We start from the raw sequence: 22,456 nt of genomic DNA, 5'->3' as shown, positions 1-22,456 counted from the left end.
AGTCGGAAAAATACAAACCTTATATGGAATCTGATTGGAAACGATATTTCGGACTCAATGGTGAAGGCGGAATTTCCATTTGGAGCTCGCTTCGACGAAAAGTGGGTCCCACACCCAGTATCATTTGAACCGGATTCCACAATTGCTATCTAAAGCCTCGGGAAGTGAACAAAGGGTCGTTCTAGACCAAAATCGATCTTCCGAAGCTAACCTAGCTGTCAGAATTTTCATCTGAGCACGTCTTCCAAGAAGGTTGACCAAAGTTAACTTTTCAAGTCATTACAAAAGTTCACTTTAGTCAACATCGGGTTAAGCTGACCTTGTTTGAGAGTTTTATGATTTCATTGAGTCCAAATATTATTTTCAAGCTAGTAGCATATTTGGTTTGTGTTTCGGAGGTTCCGAATGAGTTTTGAGTGAGTTTCTAAGCTTTCTAGGTGCTATGACAGTTGTTTTAGCAATTTGTGTCAACTAAGAGGTTCGTTATTAGTTTTAAAGATCGATAAATTATTCTGAAACTTCTGAAAGTTTGATGATAAATTATAGGATTGATCTTCAAATGTTAGTGCATTTTCTCTAAAATAATATTGGACTTTTATCGCGATATATGAAATAATTATTTACTGAGCAGAAATAATATAATTTGACTGGACAAACGAACACAAAATTGAGTTTCGGTTGAATATACAAGTTCATATCATTATTTAAGACATTTACAAAAAATAATTGGATCATCTCACTATTGTATGAGGAAGTCACAACTCTTTTAGTGAAAAATTTAACTTACTGGTTTCAGATGTAAATATTGTTGTTCATGTATTTAAAATTTCAGAGTGTGTTCATTTGGTATTTTGAGCATATTGAGAGTTCTAGAGCTCATAATGGAATGATTCTTGCGGCATTCTTCTAGATTTAATATAGGGGTTAGTATCCAATCCATATTTAGGCTTTCTCTCATGATTTCTTAATTTGATTTTCTTTCCTTATCTGTTAAGTTCTTGGGGAAAACTAAAATTTTATCGATTTGAATTCAGTTTTCTGTGAAAAATGTATATTTATGATCCTCGTGTTATGGATAAACTAATTTTTGGCATACATAGCTTGTTGATTCATCAATTATTTTCTTCATATTAACCGCGTATAAGCATAAGAATTTGAGCTTTTTCCGTTAAAGTTAAAGTTTGATAAATTGAGTATTTCAAGGTTTGACTCCATTTTGGAATAAAATATCATATTTGAACTTACCTAAGCATGAATAAGATATTTTCAAGAAATATTTTATGTTTGAGACGGAATTTCGAACCTGAGTATTGAGAGTTTTTCTTGGGAACTTGTGTTTTAAGTAAATTAGAGTTTTGATCATGATTTCAACTCGTCTTTCTTTACGATTTCACTTGTGAGTTTCAAAAACTTTGGGTATTATGATTTTCTACTAACATAAATTCCAGATTTATCCTTGGCGCTCATAATTGACTTTTTGGAATGTTTCGAACCCGATGTTTAAAATCAACATTATGGGCGTCATTGTTCATATTTTCTTATGGGTATTCTATATTTGATTATTTGGTGTAGATTATGTGAATTGACGTGAAGGAAATGTTCAAGTTTCTATTTGATTTCTCCACCTTAAGGCAAGGGGACCTCTTGACCCTTCATTAAGTGTATTAAACCTTGTATGCCTTGTTGTGTAAATGTGAGTAATGAAAATTGAAGAAAGGATTAGTAATATTCCTATTCTTATTAAATATTGAATGAATACTAGTGTTGATATTGTGGCATAAAAAAAGAATTATTGTTATACTATTGTATGATGTGCCTTGAATACTTGGATGGTTATGTTAATTCACCTTGATGAAGTACCTTGATTAATTGTGATTAGTTGTTGGTGTTGGAATCTCATCCTTTCATTGAGTATTTGTACATGCCTATTTGTATTGGAACTGAGGCGCTGTTATGATGGGCACTATGTGATGTTGATGAAAAATAAGAAAATCACAAGAGAATGTATCATTTCGAGGAACGTGTCACACGTCGTGAAAATTTTTATTATATCGAGGATCGTATCGCATACTGTGATGTATACTATGATTTCGAGGGATGTGTTGCACGCTGTGACATATTCCTTAATATCAAGGATTATTTCACACGCTGTGATGATTGCATGACAAATATGTTCCCCATGAATCCAAGACTAAGATTCAGTGGGTGGGTATCATTAGAACAGACATGCATCACTCTATATGACATTTCACTACATTGTATTACATTTCATCCTTGTATTATGATATTCATCAGTGATGTTGTGGCCTTGTGATTGTTAAATTATAGAAAATTGTCATGGTATATACATTTATATATGTTGAGGTGCAAGTCGTAATGTTCTATATGTATTCTATTGTTATTGTGTGGAGATTGTTAGGATGGGCTGGTTGATTCTATGCAGATTGCAGTTTATGGAGGTTCGGATTGTGTGGTGTAGTAGTTGTTTTTTGTATTACTTAACTTAGAGTCATTTGGGGTGCTTGCTGAGTATTGTATAATGATTTTTTTTTCAATATATAAGCTGTAAATTAAAATTGAGTTCAAATGAACAGAACATTTATTAGATTCAACTTGCACAAATCTCTATGAATTATCCGATTATGTATTTTGCACAAATCTCTTACTAATTTTTGTATCTGACCCCATTTGTCTATCACATACAAATTAAGTATTTAATAAAAAAAAAAGAATACGATAGTTCAGTTCAGAAAGCATTTTGTATTTATATAAGATCCAAAAGGATTCTTGAAAAAATGCGTGACACGGATAATTTGCTCTGACACAAACATCATTAATTGATTCTATGGGTGAAACTCATAACTTATAATTTGTTGGAGAATAAATTTAAAGTTTCTCTAAGGGCCTCGTTCTAAATATTAAACAAAACTATGTTTTAATTTTAACAAATTGAAATTTATTATACAATAACTTGTTTCTGATTGAGCACCTAAACACATAACATTCAACTAAAATTTTGAAAAAAGATCTATGTATATTTTTAAGCACTCATTACATAGATACGTTAGCCACTTAAATTAATCATCTCCTTTAATAATTATACACATTAACCTCAATAAGCTATAAAATCTTTTGCATGTTTCAATTGATATAGAGTGTATGATTAAATGAGGTGGTATATCTCATATGATTACACATTGGACGTTTGAGATTATACATAATATATATTTAAAAAATAAGTTTAAAATAAAATTATATGATATGAATATTAATTCTATCACATATTCAAATGCTCAATTGAAATAAATCATAGTTAGAGTCTAAATTTATGTAGAACCCGAGATTTCACGTAGTTGAGGCGCGTGCGAGATGCTTGAATGTCACGTAAGTAAAAAAGACATATATCAAATTACAAAATAAAATGAATTGGGGAATAATAGGACCTGAGTTTAGTTAAGATGTGTGTCTAAAATTTCGATCATAATCTTGAAATACTTGTGTCTTATCCCTAAAATAAATATTCACTGAAAATAGGCAACTTTAACATCTTTTGTGAATTCCCATGGGATCTTAATTTTACTTTTTTTTTTTTACAACTTTATATAATCTGTGGGCACTTTTTAAACTTTCATGTACCAAAAATTCCTCAATTTTCCTTTTAAAGTTTCAGTTACAAACAATTTTTGAAGAGAAATGAAATTCATGAGAACACATAGAGGAACTGAAATTTTCATGAAATCANTTAATCTTACTATTTTGTTTTACAACTTTATATATTCTGTGGGCACTTTTTAAACTTTCATGTACCAAAAATTCCTCAATTTTCCTTTTAAAGTTTCAGTTACAAACAATTTTTGAAGTGAAATGAAATTCATGAGAACACATAGTGGAACTAAAATTTTCATGAAATCATTATTTTCTTTTAGGCTTCTTCTGCTTTATTTTGTATCTTTCTTATTTTCGATTTATTTTCGTGCAATTCTGCTTCGAAAGCTTTTTTTTCTCGTGACAAGCTACGAGAAAGGCATATATACTTTATTTTCCCACGTTTCATTTATGAGATTATTTTATTCTTCAATTTTAATATTACTATTTTTTCTTTACTTCAATTATTGCATTATTTATTGTTGTTATTTAAGTCGCTGATTATCAGAAACAACATCTCTACCTTCACTAAATAGGAGTTACTACTGCACGCATATACACCACATTTTCATACCTCACTTCTGAAATTACATTGAGTACGTTTATTGTTGTTATTAATTATTTCTCTATTTTTGTCATTTTTTCCCTTACAATATAAGCATTTGAAATTTGTGTATTTCTTTTCTTCTTTTTTTTTATGGAATTTTGTAACCCACAGTAAAATAATTTCTGGGATTTTTGTGGAATATGCTCTTCAATTCAACGTACCATTTTTTTTAGAAAAAAGGATAAAAAAGTTTCCCTTTTTTAAGAGCTATTTGGCCAAAAGTCAAAGAAGGTTCTTGTGTTTGATGATTTCCAAGAAGCCCAACTAGACCTATAAATATTTGAGAAAATTTGCTAGTTGGTTCTTAGTACTCAAAGAGTAATAGTTATATATATAGTCAGTGAAAATAATTTTTATATTATCAAGTTAGTAGTAACATTTTTGTAAGGTTAGCAATTCATGTATGTTATAGTAATTTATATGTTATTATCTTATTAATGACTTGATTGTTATGTTGTTGCTGCATTCGCGTTGGATCCTAAAAAAATAAATATTTTTTTGTAGGATTCGACACACAACTGCGACATTGTAGGAAAAATGTTGATTTGTTAAATGATACGTGCTACGTGAAAAATGTTGATTTCGTGAATGATTCTGAAGTGCTAGCTATCGTCGATGTAGAAATTATACGCACAAGCAAGTTGTGTTACTTGAACTCTTCAAAATTGTTGCCACAATCGTGTTGGATTCTCCAAAAAGGACTATTTTTGAAGGATTCGAGCAACATAGCCTTTGAATGTATAAGTATTTTTACACCAACAATACATAGAACTTAAAAACACATTCAAGAAACCAATTTTTTTTCATTTCTTGAAATTTTGTGAGAATTAACTCATGATAATAGTGTTTTCTCTTATTTATTTATTTTTTAAAAAAAGAATTTCCCTCCTATTGGCAACATCATGATTCATGGTAGAGTTTTATTTTGTAGCAAAGGAAAATCAATGGTATTTAATGGAGATTTTCAAGAAGAAGATGTATGGAGTCAACATGTTGTGAAGAAGAAATTATCAATTACTTAAAAAATGATCTCAAAAGCTAAAATTGCTACAATTAGCAACAATGAGTCTACTCATGTGCCAAAACAATCATCATCTCCTATTAACATTTCTGATAGGTCCAAGATTTACAAAAAGAAATCATCAAGTACATTCATGAAGAATGATAGTTATAGTGGAAGTGTTGAAGAAGATGAAGATTGTGATGATATTGAAATGTTGTCACCACATGAATATTTGGTCAAGAGGGTTGCTAGGAGTCAAATTGATCCTCCTTCTATGTGTGAAGGTGTTGGGAGGACACTTAAGGTAAGAGATCTTATTAGAATGAGGAATGCTATTTTAATCAAGACTGGGTTTTTGGAAAAAAATAATTAACTATACCAGTGTTGTTTATAGGTTACAGATTTGAATCATGGAATTAGTTGTTGAGTCTAGCATCAAGGTAGATTGCGTATATCACACCTCACTAGGTTGCATCATTTCACTGAACTCTGTGCGAAGAGGAGAATGTTTTGTGCACCGCTATGTCCTTTTATAGTTTTCTTATTTGTAAAGCAACAAGTTATCCGTAGTCGAGCTAGTGAATTTCAAATATTGAATAGTTAAGAATTTAGTGGTTCCAATTTTAATTTGTATATGCCATAGTAGGCATAAACATTATTGAAGAATGATTATTATGGAAATGTTGATTATATTGTATAAGAAGATGAATATTGTGATGATTATAGTTATGAAATTGTACCACCTCATGAATGTATATTGCTAGAATGGTTGCTAGGAGTCAAATTGTTTCTTTTTCTATGTGTGGAGGTGTTAGCAAATTGTGGAATGCCATTTTAACAAAGGTTGGTTTCTTGGAATAAAATCATTATCATTATAGTAAGCTAGTTCTCGAATAAGTGTGTTGCACGTGTATTCTATGTTAACTAGTATAATTTTTTTTTAAAAAAAGAAAAAAATTGAGCAGATGTAAGAATTTCAAAAGAAGACCACACAAAATAAGTCACGTAATTAATATAAAACAAAATCTGAAGATTGAAGATGCAAGCCATGAACAACAAAGAGCAGAAAAGAACAAAAAATATATATAAGCAAAACTGAGGTCTACACAACTTAAAGGAAAGTTAATTGAAGAAACTAATATAAAAAGAATATACCGTTATCCAGAGAGTGTTGTGCACACACCAAATTTTGAGCATTTTTAAAGAACAAAGCATTATAATAAATTAATAATGGACCAAATGCTAAAGCTATTGATTTTACTGAAGGTAAAAGGATATGAAAAGTTTTTTTAACATATGGAAGCTAAAAAAAGTAGAAAACAAAAGAAATTTGTAATGCCATAACTAAAGAATTAAAGTATAACTCTTGGAATTCAAATTATGTTATTATGTAATTAAAATATTATTATTTAATTATACATTTAATCATTTTAATTAAGTGGAAGGGCAAAACAGTAATCCAACTTTGAGGTTAGGATAAGTGGAAGGGCAAAATGGTAATCCAACTTTGAGGTTAGGAGCTTCCCACTTTTAGTAATATACTAGTTATGGACATGTGCAACGCATATGTTTCAAACTTTCTAAAATGACATGAATATTAGTACAACATACATGTGCAAGTGTTTCCAATTTGAAAGAAAAAATACAATGTTCCATGTGAAAATATATGTTGCAACAATATAAAACAATTGCAAAAGACACTATAATGTTACAATTGAACAATATACTTCAGGTAGAATATTCAATAATCTTGCTGATTTATATTACTAAAATCTAAACAAAATGAAGTTTAATTACTTCATTCTTATAATATTACAATCAAAATATCCAAAAGCAATGTCATCACACCAACCATTTGAGTTTTAACACTGCAGAAAACTACCATCAATATAGAGTGCTTATATTTAATCAAATTATTAGGCTTAGTGTCACACAAATATGAATGGAACTGTCATTTTTATTTGAAAATGAAGTTGTTAATCTCATTCATACAAATAGTAGAAAAACTAAACATAAAACAAAAAGGGTGAAAATGAACAATATATGTATGTGTTCGCAACAATACAATAGATAGACAATAAAGTAACATAATTAAAATTTTTCATTCAAAGAAACAATTTTTTAGAAATCTTTATTTAAATTAATTTGAATTTAGACAATTGACAATATGGATATCTGAGCATATTGCATAAATTATTCTAGTATTATCAAACTCATCATACATTAATAGAAGTTTTGCCGATTAAGTAACAATTACTAGAACAATAACACAATGATAAATAAAAATAAATTTCCACAACAATGCAAAATGATACAAGAATTACATAAAAATGTGAATTGCATACCAAATTTAATTTGGACAATCATACCTTGACTCCAAAATGGAAAAGAAAATTTAAAATTATGACTAATAAACAAAAGATCTCAAGGAATAGGTCATCTTTTCTATACTTCTAAGTTCAACTATATTGTAAGAAAACTTCTCTTTTTCATGATTTTATCTCTTATACTTCTAACTTCGACTATTCTATTGTAAGAAAGCTAGCTTCAAAATGACAAAATGATGTTACATGTTCTTCTCCTCAGTTAGCTTCTTGACGATATGTTATATATTTATCTAGAAAGAAGATTAGAGAACCGTAGATGACAAAAAAAAGAATATGATGATCTAGGGACAAGCAAATTGTGGCTATAATTTACTTGTATTTATAGTGATATTTAACTATCTTTTCACCTACCAAAATTCAATAATGAGACACATTGAATTACGACACATAAATTTTATTTTTGGTTTCAAAATTCAAAGAGTCATTGAATTGGCAGAGTTTCAATAATGAGACACATCGAATCATGACACATAAATTTTATTTTTAGTTTCAAAATTCAAAGAGTCACTGAATTTGAAGAGTTTTATACATTGTTTTGTCTTCTACTTTAATTAAATTAATTAATCTAATCAACTATAATTATAATGCCATAACATAAGAATTAAAGTATAGTTGTTAGGCTTCATATATATCATTATGTAATTAAAATATTAATCTTTAATAAATTAAGTAACCATATGATATATTATGTATAGATTATTTTAAGTAAATTGAAGGAGAAAAATAAAAATAGATACAATTTTTTTTTGGAAAANATTACTATTCAATATTTAATTGATTAGCTATTTCATAATATTTTTATTTAGTGTAGGGGTAAAATGGTATTGCATGTTATGGTTTTCGACACTTCCAATATTGAGCATAAATCTGTGTAAAAAATCACTAAATTGCAACAAATAGTCAACATGAACCATGAGTCATTTAGTACACAATTGAACATATAGAATATGATTTTTAGACATTAATAATAGAAACAACGGTGAGAAAAACATATTAAATAAAACAGTGGCAAAACTAAGATTTTTACTAAAAGGGATTCAAAATATGAAGAACTAAACACACGAAGGTTCAACATATGCTACATATACATAAAAAAATTATTTAAACCATATGTATAAATAGTGTAATTTTCCGTCAAAGAGGGTTTGAATGAACCCTCTCGGCCTTACTGACTCCCCCGATAAAATAAATGGGTCAAGAATGATCCTTTCATCCTCATCTCATATCAATTTCCATTAAGATTATGCTTTGTAATAACAATAAATATAAGTGAATAGAATCATTTTCTAATCAGAGTGGCTTGTATTTTTCTTAAACTTTTGTAACCCATAAAATTATTGTGTCGACTCTTACAAATCTCTATGACTTCATTGCATTATACGTTAGCGTATAAATAACTTTAGGAAATGACTGTCCAAATACATTTTATACGGCATCATATGAATCTGATCTATAATTATACATGAAAGATAACTTTTCAAATTACTTATCTATTTTTCAAATTAATTAAGGAAATCAATGCATTGATTTTGAAAGAATACATTATACATGCATTTGAATCTAGTCCATATTATTGAACCACACAAAGTAACCTTCCAAATTCTTAACCTTTTGAGAGTAACTAAGAAAATTAATGCATTGTTTTTTAAACGAATGAATTATATTAATTTAACACCTTCTCACTTTTAGTATTTAGTATAATTTAATATGATTAGGTACTTAATATTTAATTAATTAAATATTTTATAATATTATGATTGAATGTAGAAATAAAATGGTAATCCAACTTTGCACTTAGGAGTTTTCCACTTTTAGGAGTAATATATATGTGAATATGATATATGATATAATAATTTTTTTAATTTATTTTATACAAAAAAGTATTTACTTTGAGATAATTTCTAAATATTTCTTATACTGTTTTCATAATTTTTATCTCTTAACATATTATTTCAATTTTTTTGAGGACTTAGAATTTTGGATGATCCAATAAAAATTATAGTCTATAAATTAGAATTTTGAATGGTCCAATAAAAGTTGTAGTCCATAAATATTAGTAACTCTAATAAAATTCAAATCAAAATTAAATCAATACTAATGCTAACACAAAATAATTAATTCAACACGAATGATAATAATGTTGAATATTTGTTCTTTAGTTTTACATTGGTTTTGACATTTAAAATGAGTGAAAATCATGTACAACCCCAAACTTTACTTTATAAATCAAACTCCCCCCTCAACTTTGAGAAAAAATCAATCTCCCCCCACCCCCCGACCCCCTTTTCTAATTGACTTTTTTAAATGCCTATTCTAGACCCTTACACTATCAACCTTTATTTTTTTATATACTATACTTCTTTTAAAATCATAATATTTTTATATTTTAATCTATATATTTTGTTACTTAATATTTTGTTTGTAATCTGCTCTAAATAGCCAAATACAAGATACATTTCCATCTTTGTAGGTCATGGTTGTTGTAGGTTATCTTTCTCCATTCTACCTTTAGTATATCACCTTTCAGTCTCTAATAAACAAGTCTTATGCTGAATTAAGACATTTGCATTACATCTTGTAGTCTATAACCAGCCAGCTCAAAGGTCTTGTAGAAGCTAATATCTTTTTATCATCCATGAGGCAGGGGTAGCTTTGTTTCCTATACATTTTCATTTTATATGTAGCAGTTGTGGATCCACTTTACCCACAAGTTGCCCTTCTTTAAACACACACTCCATATATGTTTGCATATAGCAACTTTGTTTCAGGTTGCTATATCAAGAAAGCCCAAACCTCCAGCAGTTTGAGGACTGCAATGTCTTTCCCAAGCGATTAGAGCAGTCTTTATTGTGTCAGCTCCACCAGACCATAAGAACCTTTTGCATATGAACTCTACTATTTGTACCATTTTTTTTTATAAGAGAAAGGCTTGTGACCAGAAAATCTAAACTCAAAAGAGTACAACTTTGATTAACTGCACTATGCCAACATAGATAGGAATCTAGCAGTCCATGACTTTATCTTTGCAAGCATTTTTTCTATCAGGGGCTTGTGTTGTACTACTTTGGTCCTCTTGGTAGTGAAAGGAACGCCTAGGTATTTTGAAGGGTAATGTCATGATTTGACTTCCCGAGTTAGGATGGAACTGTTGGGTATTAATTCCCCTAAGTTTCTTATCATAAATAGGTTTTCCTTTTAGGAAGAGGTTTAGGAGTGACTAGTCCTTTTCTGGTAGGAAAAGGTTTAGGACTCTATTAATAGAGGCTTGTTCATTCTAACTTAATCAACATTCACAATGTAGTCCTAGGGGTTTTGAGAGTTTTGGTTAGAGGGAGAATTTGTGGGTCACAAGTGATACGTTATCACTTGTGTGAACCTCCCATGTATTCCGAGTGAATTGGTTGAGGTTATTTCTCTCTATATTTTGTATTCTCATAATTATAGTGGATTGCTCATCTCCTTTGTGGACGTAGGTCGATTGACCGAACCACGTTAAATCTTTGTGTCTTATGGCATATTTCTCATTTTTCTTCTTACTCGTATCCTTTCGAAGTTTGCTCTGCTAGCTTCCGCATTACACCTACTTTTTTTGATCCTAACAGGAACCTACTATAACCCATCAATAGGTAAGCCAACACGTACCCATAACAATAAGTAGTGAGTGCAAGGGTAGAACTAACCAAAAAATAATACTAACAATAAGAAAAGACAGAAATGAAAAGCAAACCAAAAACTATGGCTCATTCTATCAGACCCAAGTGTGTTATTCCAGCCAACAAAGACCTAGTTCGTTCGAACGACGTCGGAGACATGCAAAAGTCACAAGGTTCACGGGTCTAAGGCTACAACAATCTATCCCAGACTAAGGCCAAAACATGCTTCAGGAGACAAGTAGTAACACAAGTAGGTCACATAGCACGCTACAGTCACATACAATCCCCAACTAACATCAAGACCAAGTCATTGTGGAATGATATCCACCTACAAGCATCCTGGAAGGCTCCAAGCCTAGAACAACCCAATCTCAAGCCTTTACAAGACGTAGTCCATCCGGTAACTCATCGAAGTCGTAGATTTAGGGAGAGAAATTAGAAGGTCCACAAGGTTGCACAAATGCCTAAATTAAGGCTCATTCTATCAGACCCAAGTCTACTATTCCAGTCAACAAGGACCTAGTCTGTCCAATCGACGTCGGAGACATATCAAAATCACAAGGTTCACGTGTCTAAGGCAACACAAGTCTATCCTAAACTAAGGCCAAAACATGCTTTAGGATACACGTAGTAAAACAAGTAAGTCACATAGCATGATGCACACACATACAACCATCGCCAAAATTGGACCATAAACAACCCAGAAAACTCATTTTTAGCCTTTAAGTGAGTCTGCCTTCGTGACTAGGCCTTAAATAAATAGGTCAAGATGTTTCCCCTAAGCACGGTCAGAAGTTGAGCAATGGTTACCTGGAGATTTGGGGTCATAGTTGGTGCGGGTGGTGGTTGAGCTGGTACCGGCCCCACTGATTGCTCTAGAACATGGGCTATTGGAGGATCCGATGGGCGCTCCAGACCATGCTCTCTCTCTAGGGGTGGTACCGCACCCCTACATAGCATGATAGGTCGACCCCTACTCTGAGCTACCTCGTGGCGCATACAAGGCATCCTGTGAAATGAGTGAAACACGTTAGATTTTAAGAAACCAATAATAAACATATTGCACGAAAGTGATAGAAAAGAGAAAGACTCCTAAGGACACCTTATAGCCTCCTAAAGGTAAGACACAGACTTCTCTACACCGATCGGCTACGTGGTGGAGTGATTGTGTTATGTTGGTTAACCTCCATTCGAAGTGAATTTCACTTGTAAGTTGCTGCCCCTTCCCCCATTTTGGTGATAAATTTGGGTTTCTTTGCTTATTGTTTTTCCCACTATTTTAGGCCTTGAATTTTGTTCAATTTTGGAACACAAGTTCAAGGCATAGTTTAGGACCTCTTGACGGAGTTAATTTCAGAAATTCTGGCACAGATCCAATAATTCCTGTTGGACTCCAAAATCGGTTTGTTTATGTTTTGTGTGATTTTATTGTCTCTACGGTCATATTGACATTACGATCCTATTCTAGATAGTGTTATGAAGGGAAAATATTTGGGCTTGTGATTTGGAGCGCGCGTGGTCGACCTACATGTAGGCTACATCTTTCTTTCTAACTAAATTGAGCCTGAATTTGTGAGTTCATGATGATTAGTGTGAATTGGGGGTAGGTACCTAGTTATTTCTGTTTTTCTTCTTAGAAACCATGATTTAGGGTTGATTGTTATTGTTTAGAGGGTACGTAGTACCATGTTGGTTGGGGATTGTTTATGTGTGCAGCATGCTGTGTGACTTACTTGTGTTACACGTGTCTCATGAAACATGTTTTGGCGTTAGTCTAGGATAGAACATTGTTGCCTTTGACCCGTGAGCCTTGTGACTTTGGCATGTCTCCGACGTCATTCGGATGAACTCGGTCCTTGTAGGCTGGAATAACAGACTTGGGCCTGATAGAATGAGCCTTAGTTTAGGCGTTTGTGTAGCTTATCAACCCTTCTGTCTTCCCTCCCTACTTCTGCGACTTTGATACATTATCGGAGATTATGTTCTTTCTGGGAATTGGAGTACTTCACGCTTAGAGCTTTTTGTGATATCTTTGGGAATGAACGTCTATCCAAGGTAGCTTGGAGCCTACTTGAGATCCTCTTCGGAGTCGACGTGCCTTCTATCACTCTTGCTAGTGGGGCTGGGAGTTGACCAGACACTATAAAAATTTCTTGTTCGAGGTTTATGTTTACGGTTTGAGGTTGTTATCTTTAGTTTGAGGCTAATGTTCATGGCTCGAGGCCGTATTCCCAGTCTAAGGTTGATGCTTTGCGGTTCTAGGTTGTCACCTCTAGTAAGAGGCTATCACTTGGGGTTCGAGGCCCAACGTATACTTTTGGGATCTGGGTTAGAGGCACTTCTTTCTTATAGACATAGCTATTCTATGCATATGTCAAGCTTATAGGGGTCTGTTCAGGTTTTATTTTAAAGTTGCGCATGAGTGTACCTTCTGGGATTATATGGGTCCAACTAGGTTTGGTTTAGTAATACTTAGATTTACCTTTGGTATTGTAACACCTCAGATTTTGGAAAAAAGGTAAAAAATAAAATTTTTGGGGTTGAAGTTGGTGTCTACTGGTCCCCATCTACGGACCGTATAAGCTTATATGGACCGTAGATGGCAATCGTAGGAAGTGGGAAAATAACTTTTGAAATCAAGTCCCAATACCCGTTTTAACGGTTTACGAGGATGATCCGTAAATCATTATATGAGTCATAGATAAGTCTCGTAGGTGAGTGCCAGACTTACTGAAATTTTGAGGATCAAAGTTGATTTCTACGATTGGCATGTACGGACCCGTAGGAGGACCTACGAGCCGTACATAGGTTCCACCAAAAGTTGGTTAAACTAAGGGTCCAAGTAACCTTTCTACGGGTGTCCAGTATGTTGGGTCTTTTCCTAATTGTTTTAACCCAATACAATGCCGTTTTAACTTCTACCCTAAGCCTTATAAACGTTTTAAGCCCCCAATTTACCTATTTTCAACTCATTATCCTTTAGTCCCTAAACTTAACCAAATTCACTCTCCAAATCCTCTCAAGTCCAAGGAAGAAGAACTAGGGTTCATCCAAGTCTCCAATCTTTCATTCTTTTTGAGCTTCTAGAATCAAGGTATGCGTGTATTCACCCATGGAGTCCTTTCCGCCATGGGGTCCCTAAAGATTTCAAGTTCTCAATTCAATCTTCAATTTATCAAACCAGGGTTTCAATTCAATGAATATGGGTTTCTTCCAAATTATGATTGATTATGATTTATTGAGTCTTCTAATGCATTAATTGACGTTAATCTATGGTATTTTGTTGAAATTGCTTTTACCCAAAAAAAATTCTGAACCAAACCGACTAACCTTAAGTGTATGTAAATATATTTTATATATTAACAATAAGTTAAATTTAATATATGAATATATTTTATAACATTTTTCAAATATAAATATACCTTAGGTCTTGGGCCTCTGGTATCTGGACGACTTTGGATCTTTACTCTTTAATTAGCCTTTATTTAATTAGGTTCAAAATTAAATGATACTATAATAGATACTCCATCAAACAATACGACAAAACATATGCAAGCACTCTTATTAAATATTTAAGATCAAACACTACGACAACAAGGTTTTACATTCTTGACTTCTTGGTGAAGAATTGAAGTGTTTATTCAAGAACATATTTGTAAAAGAAAATATTTTAATAATCGTATATTTTGAGCTGATATTTTAAAAGTGAAAAAAATCAAAATTTAACTGAATCGTACCGATAACAAAGAGAAACCAATATAATTGGGATGGTTTTAAAAATTTAATTTTAGTTATACATTGAAGCCCCTAGTATAAAATAACCAAAAAGTTAGAATGGTATAATTTTTAAAAAATAATTGACTGAACCGTCTCATTGAGGCCCCTAATATTTTCCTTCAAATTTCATATAACTTATTTCACATGTTATAATACTTTTATACTAATTTAAAACGTTTATAGTATTAGCATGGATTACACATACAATCACGTATTCAGAAATTAGTTACCTCACTCTATTTGGAAATAAGAAATTATCGAGGCAATATATTAAGAAAAAAATTAGGGCGTACATAATTGAATACCACTTTTTATTTTCTCTTTTAGTTATTTTTAAACTATTCTTGAAAATATAAATATTTTAAAGTAAAATCATAAATATAAACAATTAATTCTCTTAAAATTATCACCTAAAAATATTAATGAGGAAATTTTCTTACAATAACTCTCTTAAACTTTGAACAATTCACTTATTTTGAATTATGAAAAATATTCAATATTTCACTTATTTTGAAATGGATGAAGTAACTTATTAATTAGTATTAAATTAAAGTTGTATAAGAGGGATTAGTCGCTTTTGGGATCAATGAGTAATCCAGTTTAAAGTACTCTCCGTTCTTATTCAGTTGTCACCGTAGTAGATTTTACGTCGCTTAAAAACTAGGTAAATTTATCATTGTACCCTTATTTAGTGTTCTTTGAAGTCAACATTTTAATAAATGAACATAGATTTATTTATTTTAATTAATTACATTGATCAATAAACATGAATTAATCATTTAGTTTTCCTATGGTGGTCAAATTCACACTTTCAAAGCTGATAACTCTAACGGGTAAAATAAGAAAAATAATGTCATTTATGCATTGGTTTTATGGAATGACAAGTACTCCGTCTGTCCCATATTAGTTGATCTCTTTCCTTTTTACACACATATTAAAAAAATCATAAATAAGAAATAATTTTGCCAATTCACCTATAAAATTTTTTTTAGGAATTTTATAAACAAATGTGAACACTTTCAAAAAGAATTAATTGTAAGGGTAATATAGAAAAAAATTAATTAATGTTTTCTTGATTTAGTAAGGTGATCAACTAATATGAAACTATTTTTAGTAAAATGATCAACTAATATGTGACAAATAAAGTACTCCCTTCGTCCACTTTTATTTGTCATATTGTGCTTTTCAAAAATCAATTTGACTAATTTTCAAAGTTAAATTAGATTACATTAATTTGATAATTTAAACAAAAAAAATTAGATATTCCAAAACTATACAAAAAGTACTATAAATTGCAATTTTTTGCATATTAATATGATAAAAAAATACATTGTAAAATATTAATCAAAATTTGTATAGTTTGACTCTAAAAGAACAAATTATGATAATTAAAAGTGGACAGAAACAGTATTAAAGAATATCTATTTTTAGTTTGAACAAGTGCTAAATGGCTAGAAAATTTGATCAGAATTTGGCTAGAAATTTTTTTAAAAAAATATTTTTTATTTTAAAACAAACTGATCTTTTTTCATTTTTAGTTAAAATGTATTAAAATTAAAAGGGTAAAAATATTTTTAAAAATAAAATAATATAAATAAAATATTATTCTGACCAAATTTTCTGGCAAAAAAGATTTTTCGGGAGTACTAATTAAGTGATGAGGAAAAACCTGGTTGGGTATTTTCAAAACAAAAATTTGAGGATTCTCTGACAGACTGGTTACCTGGGTTGATGACAAGGATAGCCTTCGAATTACACGTGTCACGAAGCTAAACGGTCTACGGAAATTAATTTTTAAATATTTGATGACAGGCATGTCAGCGTGGCTACTGCTGTAATTGGATTGAGGAATAAAATCTTGGGATTCAATCTGAGCTCATCATCCTTATAAAATGGCAATAGCCAAGAATTCTATTTTTATTTTTAGTCCAACATTCTAAAAAAATATATATTTAACCACCTAATCATAATCATTTATAATATTCACCGTTATATATTTAGTGTGTACGTAATATTATTTACATACATATTATAGATTTATATATTCTTTTCTGTTTCAATTTGTCTTAATTTACTAGGCACAATAATTTGTTTTTAAAAAATATTTGTGATTGCTAAGGATATATATAATATACCACAATATTTTTTAATTTATGACCTTAAATATATTATGTGAGATGTTGAAATTAAAGTATTGTCAAATAAGAAAAAAATTTGAAAAGGATGGGTAATAATTATACTGTTAAATTTATAAAATTTAAATATTGGTACTATTTTTTGTTATACACTTTGTTGAACTGTTGTGTAATCAAAAAATTCAAAAGAAAAAGTTATTACCATACGATATTTATATTTATATGATTGAATAATAAATTAAAGTATAAATGTATAGTAATAATCATAGGAAAATAAAATAAGTGTGTTGAATATTAATTTTGTTAATTTTATTAGTTTTAAATAAACGTTGAATATGAATAATATATTGTGCCAAAAAAATTTAAATTGAATATGAACAATTATTTTATGCCATCCCTTGAAGCTTTGAAATAATTGTGTACTCTTGAGTCTTGTACACATTGTCTTTGTGTTTTCAAGGTTGCCCATGGTTTTGAAATTTGATGATGGTTTATTTTTGTTGGTTGAAGTAGACTTGTATGCTTTTACCTAATCTTATCCTTTTGATATTTTGACTAAAGATGAGGAATGGATTTTTCATGATATTTTGGAACACATACTCCTCTACAAAGTTAATAAATTAAATCATGAAAAAGACATGTTAGAAAACTTGGAGTAACACTATAACATTAAAGAAATAGAAATTTGGCATAGGAAGTTGGAAGGCAACTCTCTCTCCCTCCCCCATCCAAACCAATTAAAGAGGGAAAACAACATAAACCACTAATCTTAAGATAAATATTAAAGACAGAGGAAACCTAAGAATAAGAATGGTTTCATGAGAGACTACATATCACCACAAACTTGGTAAACTTACTTGGAGCTATAAAGATATCCATAAAATAATAGGTTACTTAATTAATATTTATTATTTTCTTTTGTTTCATTTTATTTGTTTTATAAATTTTTTAAGTTCATTTTAAAAAATATTATCTTTTTAGATAATTTTTAATCTTAACTTTTCAAATGACATATTTACAGAGCATAATATTAAAGAATATTTTGGTGCATTCTGTCTATCTTCAATTTAAGATTATAAGATTTAAAATTTCTTTATATTTTTAAATTTTGTGTAAAAAATATCTCAAGAAACAATCTTTCTTCAGCAAAAAGAAAAAAGAAATAATTGAGTGATCATCTAAAAAATCAATTCATAAAATGCATACACTAATTTGTAGTATTAGGTTAAAGTATAATGAATTTTTTTTATTTTTCACCCCGTGTTTAGAGCTCGAATTGGAGCTCCGATTAAATCTGGATCGCGCACTACCGTGCTCATTCAGGGTGGCGCTTCCAACACAACTTTTTTCATACCCAAAGATCAAATCTGAGACTTCTAATTAAGGATGAAACAATTTCACCACTACATCATAACCCGTGTTGATAAAATATATTTTATCTATACATATAAACAATAAAAAAGATGGTAATGGAAGGGAATAATTTTCTCAAGCTTCATTTATAATATTTATTTTGAAATTAAATTGACTTACATAATACTCTCTCATTCATATTAAGTGAATTATTGGAGGTATGTCACAATATTTTATAAGAAAAATATTTAAAGAAATGAATTAAAAGTTACTTTCCTCTATTAATTTTTAAATTATTTTTCTAAAATATGTAAAGTAATTAAGAAACTCATTAAATAAATGGTAAATATGAAAAAAAGTTCCAACATTTTTCTTGAATTATTCACTTATTTTGAACTATAAAAAAATTCACTTAATATGAATCGTGGGGAGGGAGTAGTAGGTAAATTTCATTTTTATACCCGTCTTTTATTTTACATGACATATTTTTTTTTAGTTAGTTATAAAAATAATGACACATTTTATTAAAAAAATATTAAAACTATTAATATTTTACAAATGTTGGGTTCATTTATTTGACAAAAAGTCCACTTATTTTTATATCCAAACAATCATTAAGTGTTCTCATAGTTTTAAAATTTTGTATCCAATAAAACTATATTACATAAATCGAAAAAGAGAAAGTAAATTTTTTTAACTTGATAATAAACATTAAATTAATAGGAATATTAAAATTCTCATCATAAATAATAATATAACTTAAATCTTCCAAATATACATCAACCATTTTCTAGGGCGTAACCACAAGCCGGCCGCCGCCCTATGAAATGCCAAATATATTATCAAAGAAAAAGATAGTGAATTAAAACATATTAATTCAATTAACAAAAAGCAGAAGCAAGAAATTAAATGAATATGAATTTAAAAAAGGCAAGTAATTAAATGAATATGAACTAAAAAAAGGCAAGTTTGATGAAATCATAAAGGAATTTAGAAAGTTGATGGAGGCCAACTATGATATATATAATACCAAGAAGATTCTAGCTAACAATGATTACATTTCATACCATATTTTCAAAAATTGAAAGTAAATTATTTCAAAAATAATACAAATAATTATAGCTAAATTAGCGGTTTGAGGTTGTCGTGGACCCCATGATTAGAGAGATACCGAGCTGGCAAACCAAGTCATAGACAGTCTGTTCCTTACCCCTCACCCCTCACCCCCACTCCCACTCCTACCCCACCACGTCTATACAACATATACATATACATACACTCACCATCACCATTTTCTACCATCACTTCCTCCACAACTTCATACCCACGTCTAAAAATACCTTCTTTACCCCTTCTCTATTGAGATTTTTATTGTAGGATCACCGGAAAATCAAGAAATGGCTGAAGAAACCAAGAAACCTGCTTCTGATGAAACTACGCCGGCGACAACTCAAGAGGTTGTCGTCTCTGATGTCCCCGTGCCGGAAAAGGAATCCACCCTTCAATCTGAACCGGTACCTGTTCCTGAGACACCGGAAAAATCTGCTGTTCCGGTGCCTGAGGAAACTGAAGCTGCAACTGTTACGGAAAAAGCTCCAGTTACTGAATCTGCTTCGTTTAAGGAAGAGAGCAATAAAGTTGAGGAACTACCAAATCCTGAGCAAAAGGCTTTAGCGGAGTTGAAACAGTTGGTTCAAGATGCTCTGAACAAGCATGAATTCACTGCTCCACCACCACCCCCGCCGGTCAAGGAGGAGGAGAAGAAACCAGAGGTTGAAGCAGCAGAACCTGTAGCTGCTGCTGTGGCAGAGGAGGAGAAAAAGAAAGAATCTGAACCCAGCACCGATGCTGCACCAGCTGAGACTCCGGCAATCGCGGAAGAACCACCAGTTCCAGCGGCAGTGGTAGAAGAGAAGAAAGAAACTCCACCTGTAGTGGAAGAGAAGAAAGAAATTCCACCTGTAGTAGTGGAAGAGAAGAAAGAAACTCCACCACCAGCTCCGGTTACAGCAGAGGAGGAGGATGGTTCTAAAGCCGTTGAAGAAATCAAAGAGACGATTGTTGAAGTGACTGCCACCAGTACTGCACCGGTGGAGGAGACAGCAGTTCCGGCAGAAGAAGTCCCAGCAACAGAGGAAGATGTAGCACCAGAAGAAGTTTCCATCTGGGGAATTCCTTTATTAGCTGATGAGAGAAGTGATGTGATCCTTCTCAAGTTCCTCCGAGCCAGAGATTTTAAGGTGAAGGAAGCTTTTGCTATGCTGAAGAGTGTGGTAGCATGGCGTAAGGAGTTTAACATTGATGAACTTTTGGAAGAAGATCTGTCAGGACTAGGACTAGAGAAAGTGGTGTACAATCATGGTGTGGACAAGGAAGGACATCCAGTGTGTTACAATGCATTCGGGGCATTTCAGGACAATGAATTGTATCAGAATACTTTTGCTGACAAGGAGAAAATGAACAAGTTTCTTAGATGGCGTATTCAGTTCATGGAGAAATCAATCAGGAATCTTGATTTTAGCCCTGATGGCATATGCACTTTTGTTCAGGTTATTGATCTCAAGAATTCACCTGGACTTTACCTTTACAAGAAAGAACTTCGCCAGGCTACCAACCGTGCACTTCAGTTACTCCAGGACAACTACCCTGAATTTGTTGCCAAGCAGGTATACTTTCGTCTGTTTCAATAATAAATGCAATACTACTGTATCAAAGTATCTCATCATTTCTATTAACTACGGTCCATTCTAACACTTGTAAAAGGGGGGAAATCTTTAATTTATTACGTAACTTTTACTTTGTCAATTGTGAATTAACTGGACGGACTTTGATGTTGATGGTAATGATGAAGGTATTCATCAATGTGCCATGGTGGTATCCAGCTTACTACAGAATGATCAATGCACTTTTCACTACCAGGACCAAGAGCAAGTTTGTGTTTGCTGGTGCTTCAAGATCTGCTGAGACTCTCTTCAAGTCAGTGGACTACTCTTTTTTAACTTGTGGTGTTTTCTTTCAATTGAATGATGATCTTCAACCTAATATTGATCTGTGTGTTGACAATCAGATACATTGTCCCTGAGCAAGTTCCAGTTCAATATGGTGGACTTAGCAGGGAGGGTGAACAGGAATTCACCATTGCTGACCCTGCCACTGAGGATACCGTTAAGCCTGCTTCCAAACACACCATTGAATTTCCAGTTACTGAGGTATACTAACAACCTCTATGCTAAAACGTATTTGTCAGAGTATATTGAATGATATTCAAGAGATTAAAATTTGTAACTTGCAGAAGAGTAATTTGGTGTGGGAAGCAAGAGTGGTTGGATGGGATGTGTGTTATGGAGCTGAATTTGTGCCAAGTGCTGAAGGCGGATACACGATCATCGTCGAGAAATCAAGAAAGATTGCAGCAGCAAATGAAACAGTGATCACCAACAACTACACCGCGCCAGAAGCAGGCAAAGTGGTGCTTACATTTGATAACCAAACATCTAAGAGGAAGAAGCTTGTCTACAGATCCAAGACCAAGCCTTCTGATTAAAACAAACATATGTTGTTGAAAAGCTTTCAAAGATCAAATCACATAGTGGAAAATAAGGAGAAAGGGTTCTGTTCTTTTGTTCTTTCATAGCTTTTAAAAATTCTATTTTTCTTGTTGATATTAAATTTAATTTTGAGTGTGGGATATTTATTTGTTTTTGGATTGTTTTGCTACAAGTAAGTAAGGGGTTTGCAATGGATGGAGAAGAAAACAATGTATACAGAATGTGGTTGTAATGTGTTGGTTGGAATGTGGACAGAAAAACTTTGATTACTAGCTGTTGATATATTCTTGTAAAATTGTGTGTAAATATGGTGTTCTTGTCTTTACTGTTCTTTCTCTTTTTGTGCAT

At 31.5% G+C, this 22,456-nt stretch overlaps 2 protein-coding genes across 2 annotated transcripts in view; one reads left to right on the top strand and one right to left on the bottom strand.

Moving 5' to 3' along the window:
* The window catches only part of LOC125844869 (immune-associated nucleotide-binding protein 9-like), a 947,253-nt gene that overhangs the window by 598,069 nt on the left and 326,728 nt on the right, over positions 1–22,456 (bottom strand). The gene's annotated exons all lie outside the window — the stretch shown is intronic.
* On the top strand, positions 19,853–22,380 carry LOC125844864 (patellin-3-like). The gene is made up of 4 exons (XM_049524221.1): positions 19,853–21,226; positions 21,412–21,536; positions 21,628–21,769; positions 21,853–22,380. Exons 1-4 carry the CDS (start codon positions 19,958–19,960, stop codon positions 22,102–22,104), a joined length of 1,788 nt encoding a protein of 595 aa, XP_049380178.1. The 5' UTR covers positions 19,853–19,957; the 3' UTR covers positions 22,105–22,380.

This window comes from Solanum stenotomum, chromosome 11 (genome assembly GCF_019186545.1).
Source record: "Solanum stenotomum isolate F172 chromosome 11, ASM1918654v1, whole genome shotgun sequence".
In the NCBI taxonomy this organism is placed as follows: Eukaryota; Viridiplantae; Streptophyta; class Magnoliopsida; order Solanales; family Solanaceae; genus Solanum; species Solanum stenotomum.
The sequence above is the reverse complement of the archived record's forward strand: the minus strand, read 5'-3'. Positions and strand labels throughout refer to the sequence as shown.

Excerpts from the sequence above, each read along its gene's own strand:
- LOC125844864 (XM_049524221.1), top strand. The coding sequence starts at position 19,958 with ATGGCTGAAGAAACCAAGAAACCTGCTTCTGATGAAACTACGCCGGCG. Across the intron at positions 21,227-21,411 it reads CTGAATTTGTTGCCAAGCAG|GTATTCATCAATGTGCCATG; the intron begins GTATACTTTCGT and ends GTAATGATGAAG. Across the intron at positions 21,770-21,852 it reads TTGAATTTCCAGTTACTGAG|AAGAGTAATTTGGTGTGGGA; the intron begins GTATACTAACAA and ends TGTAACTTGCAG.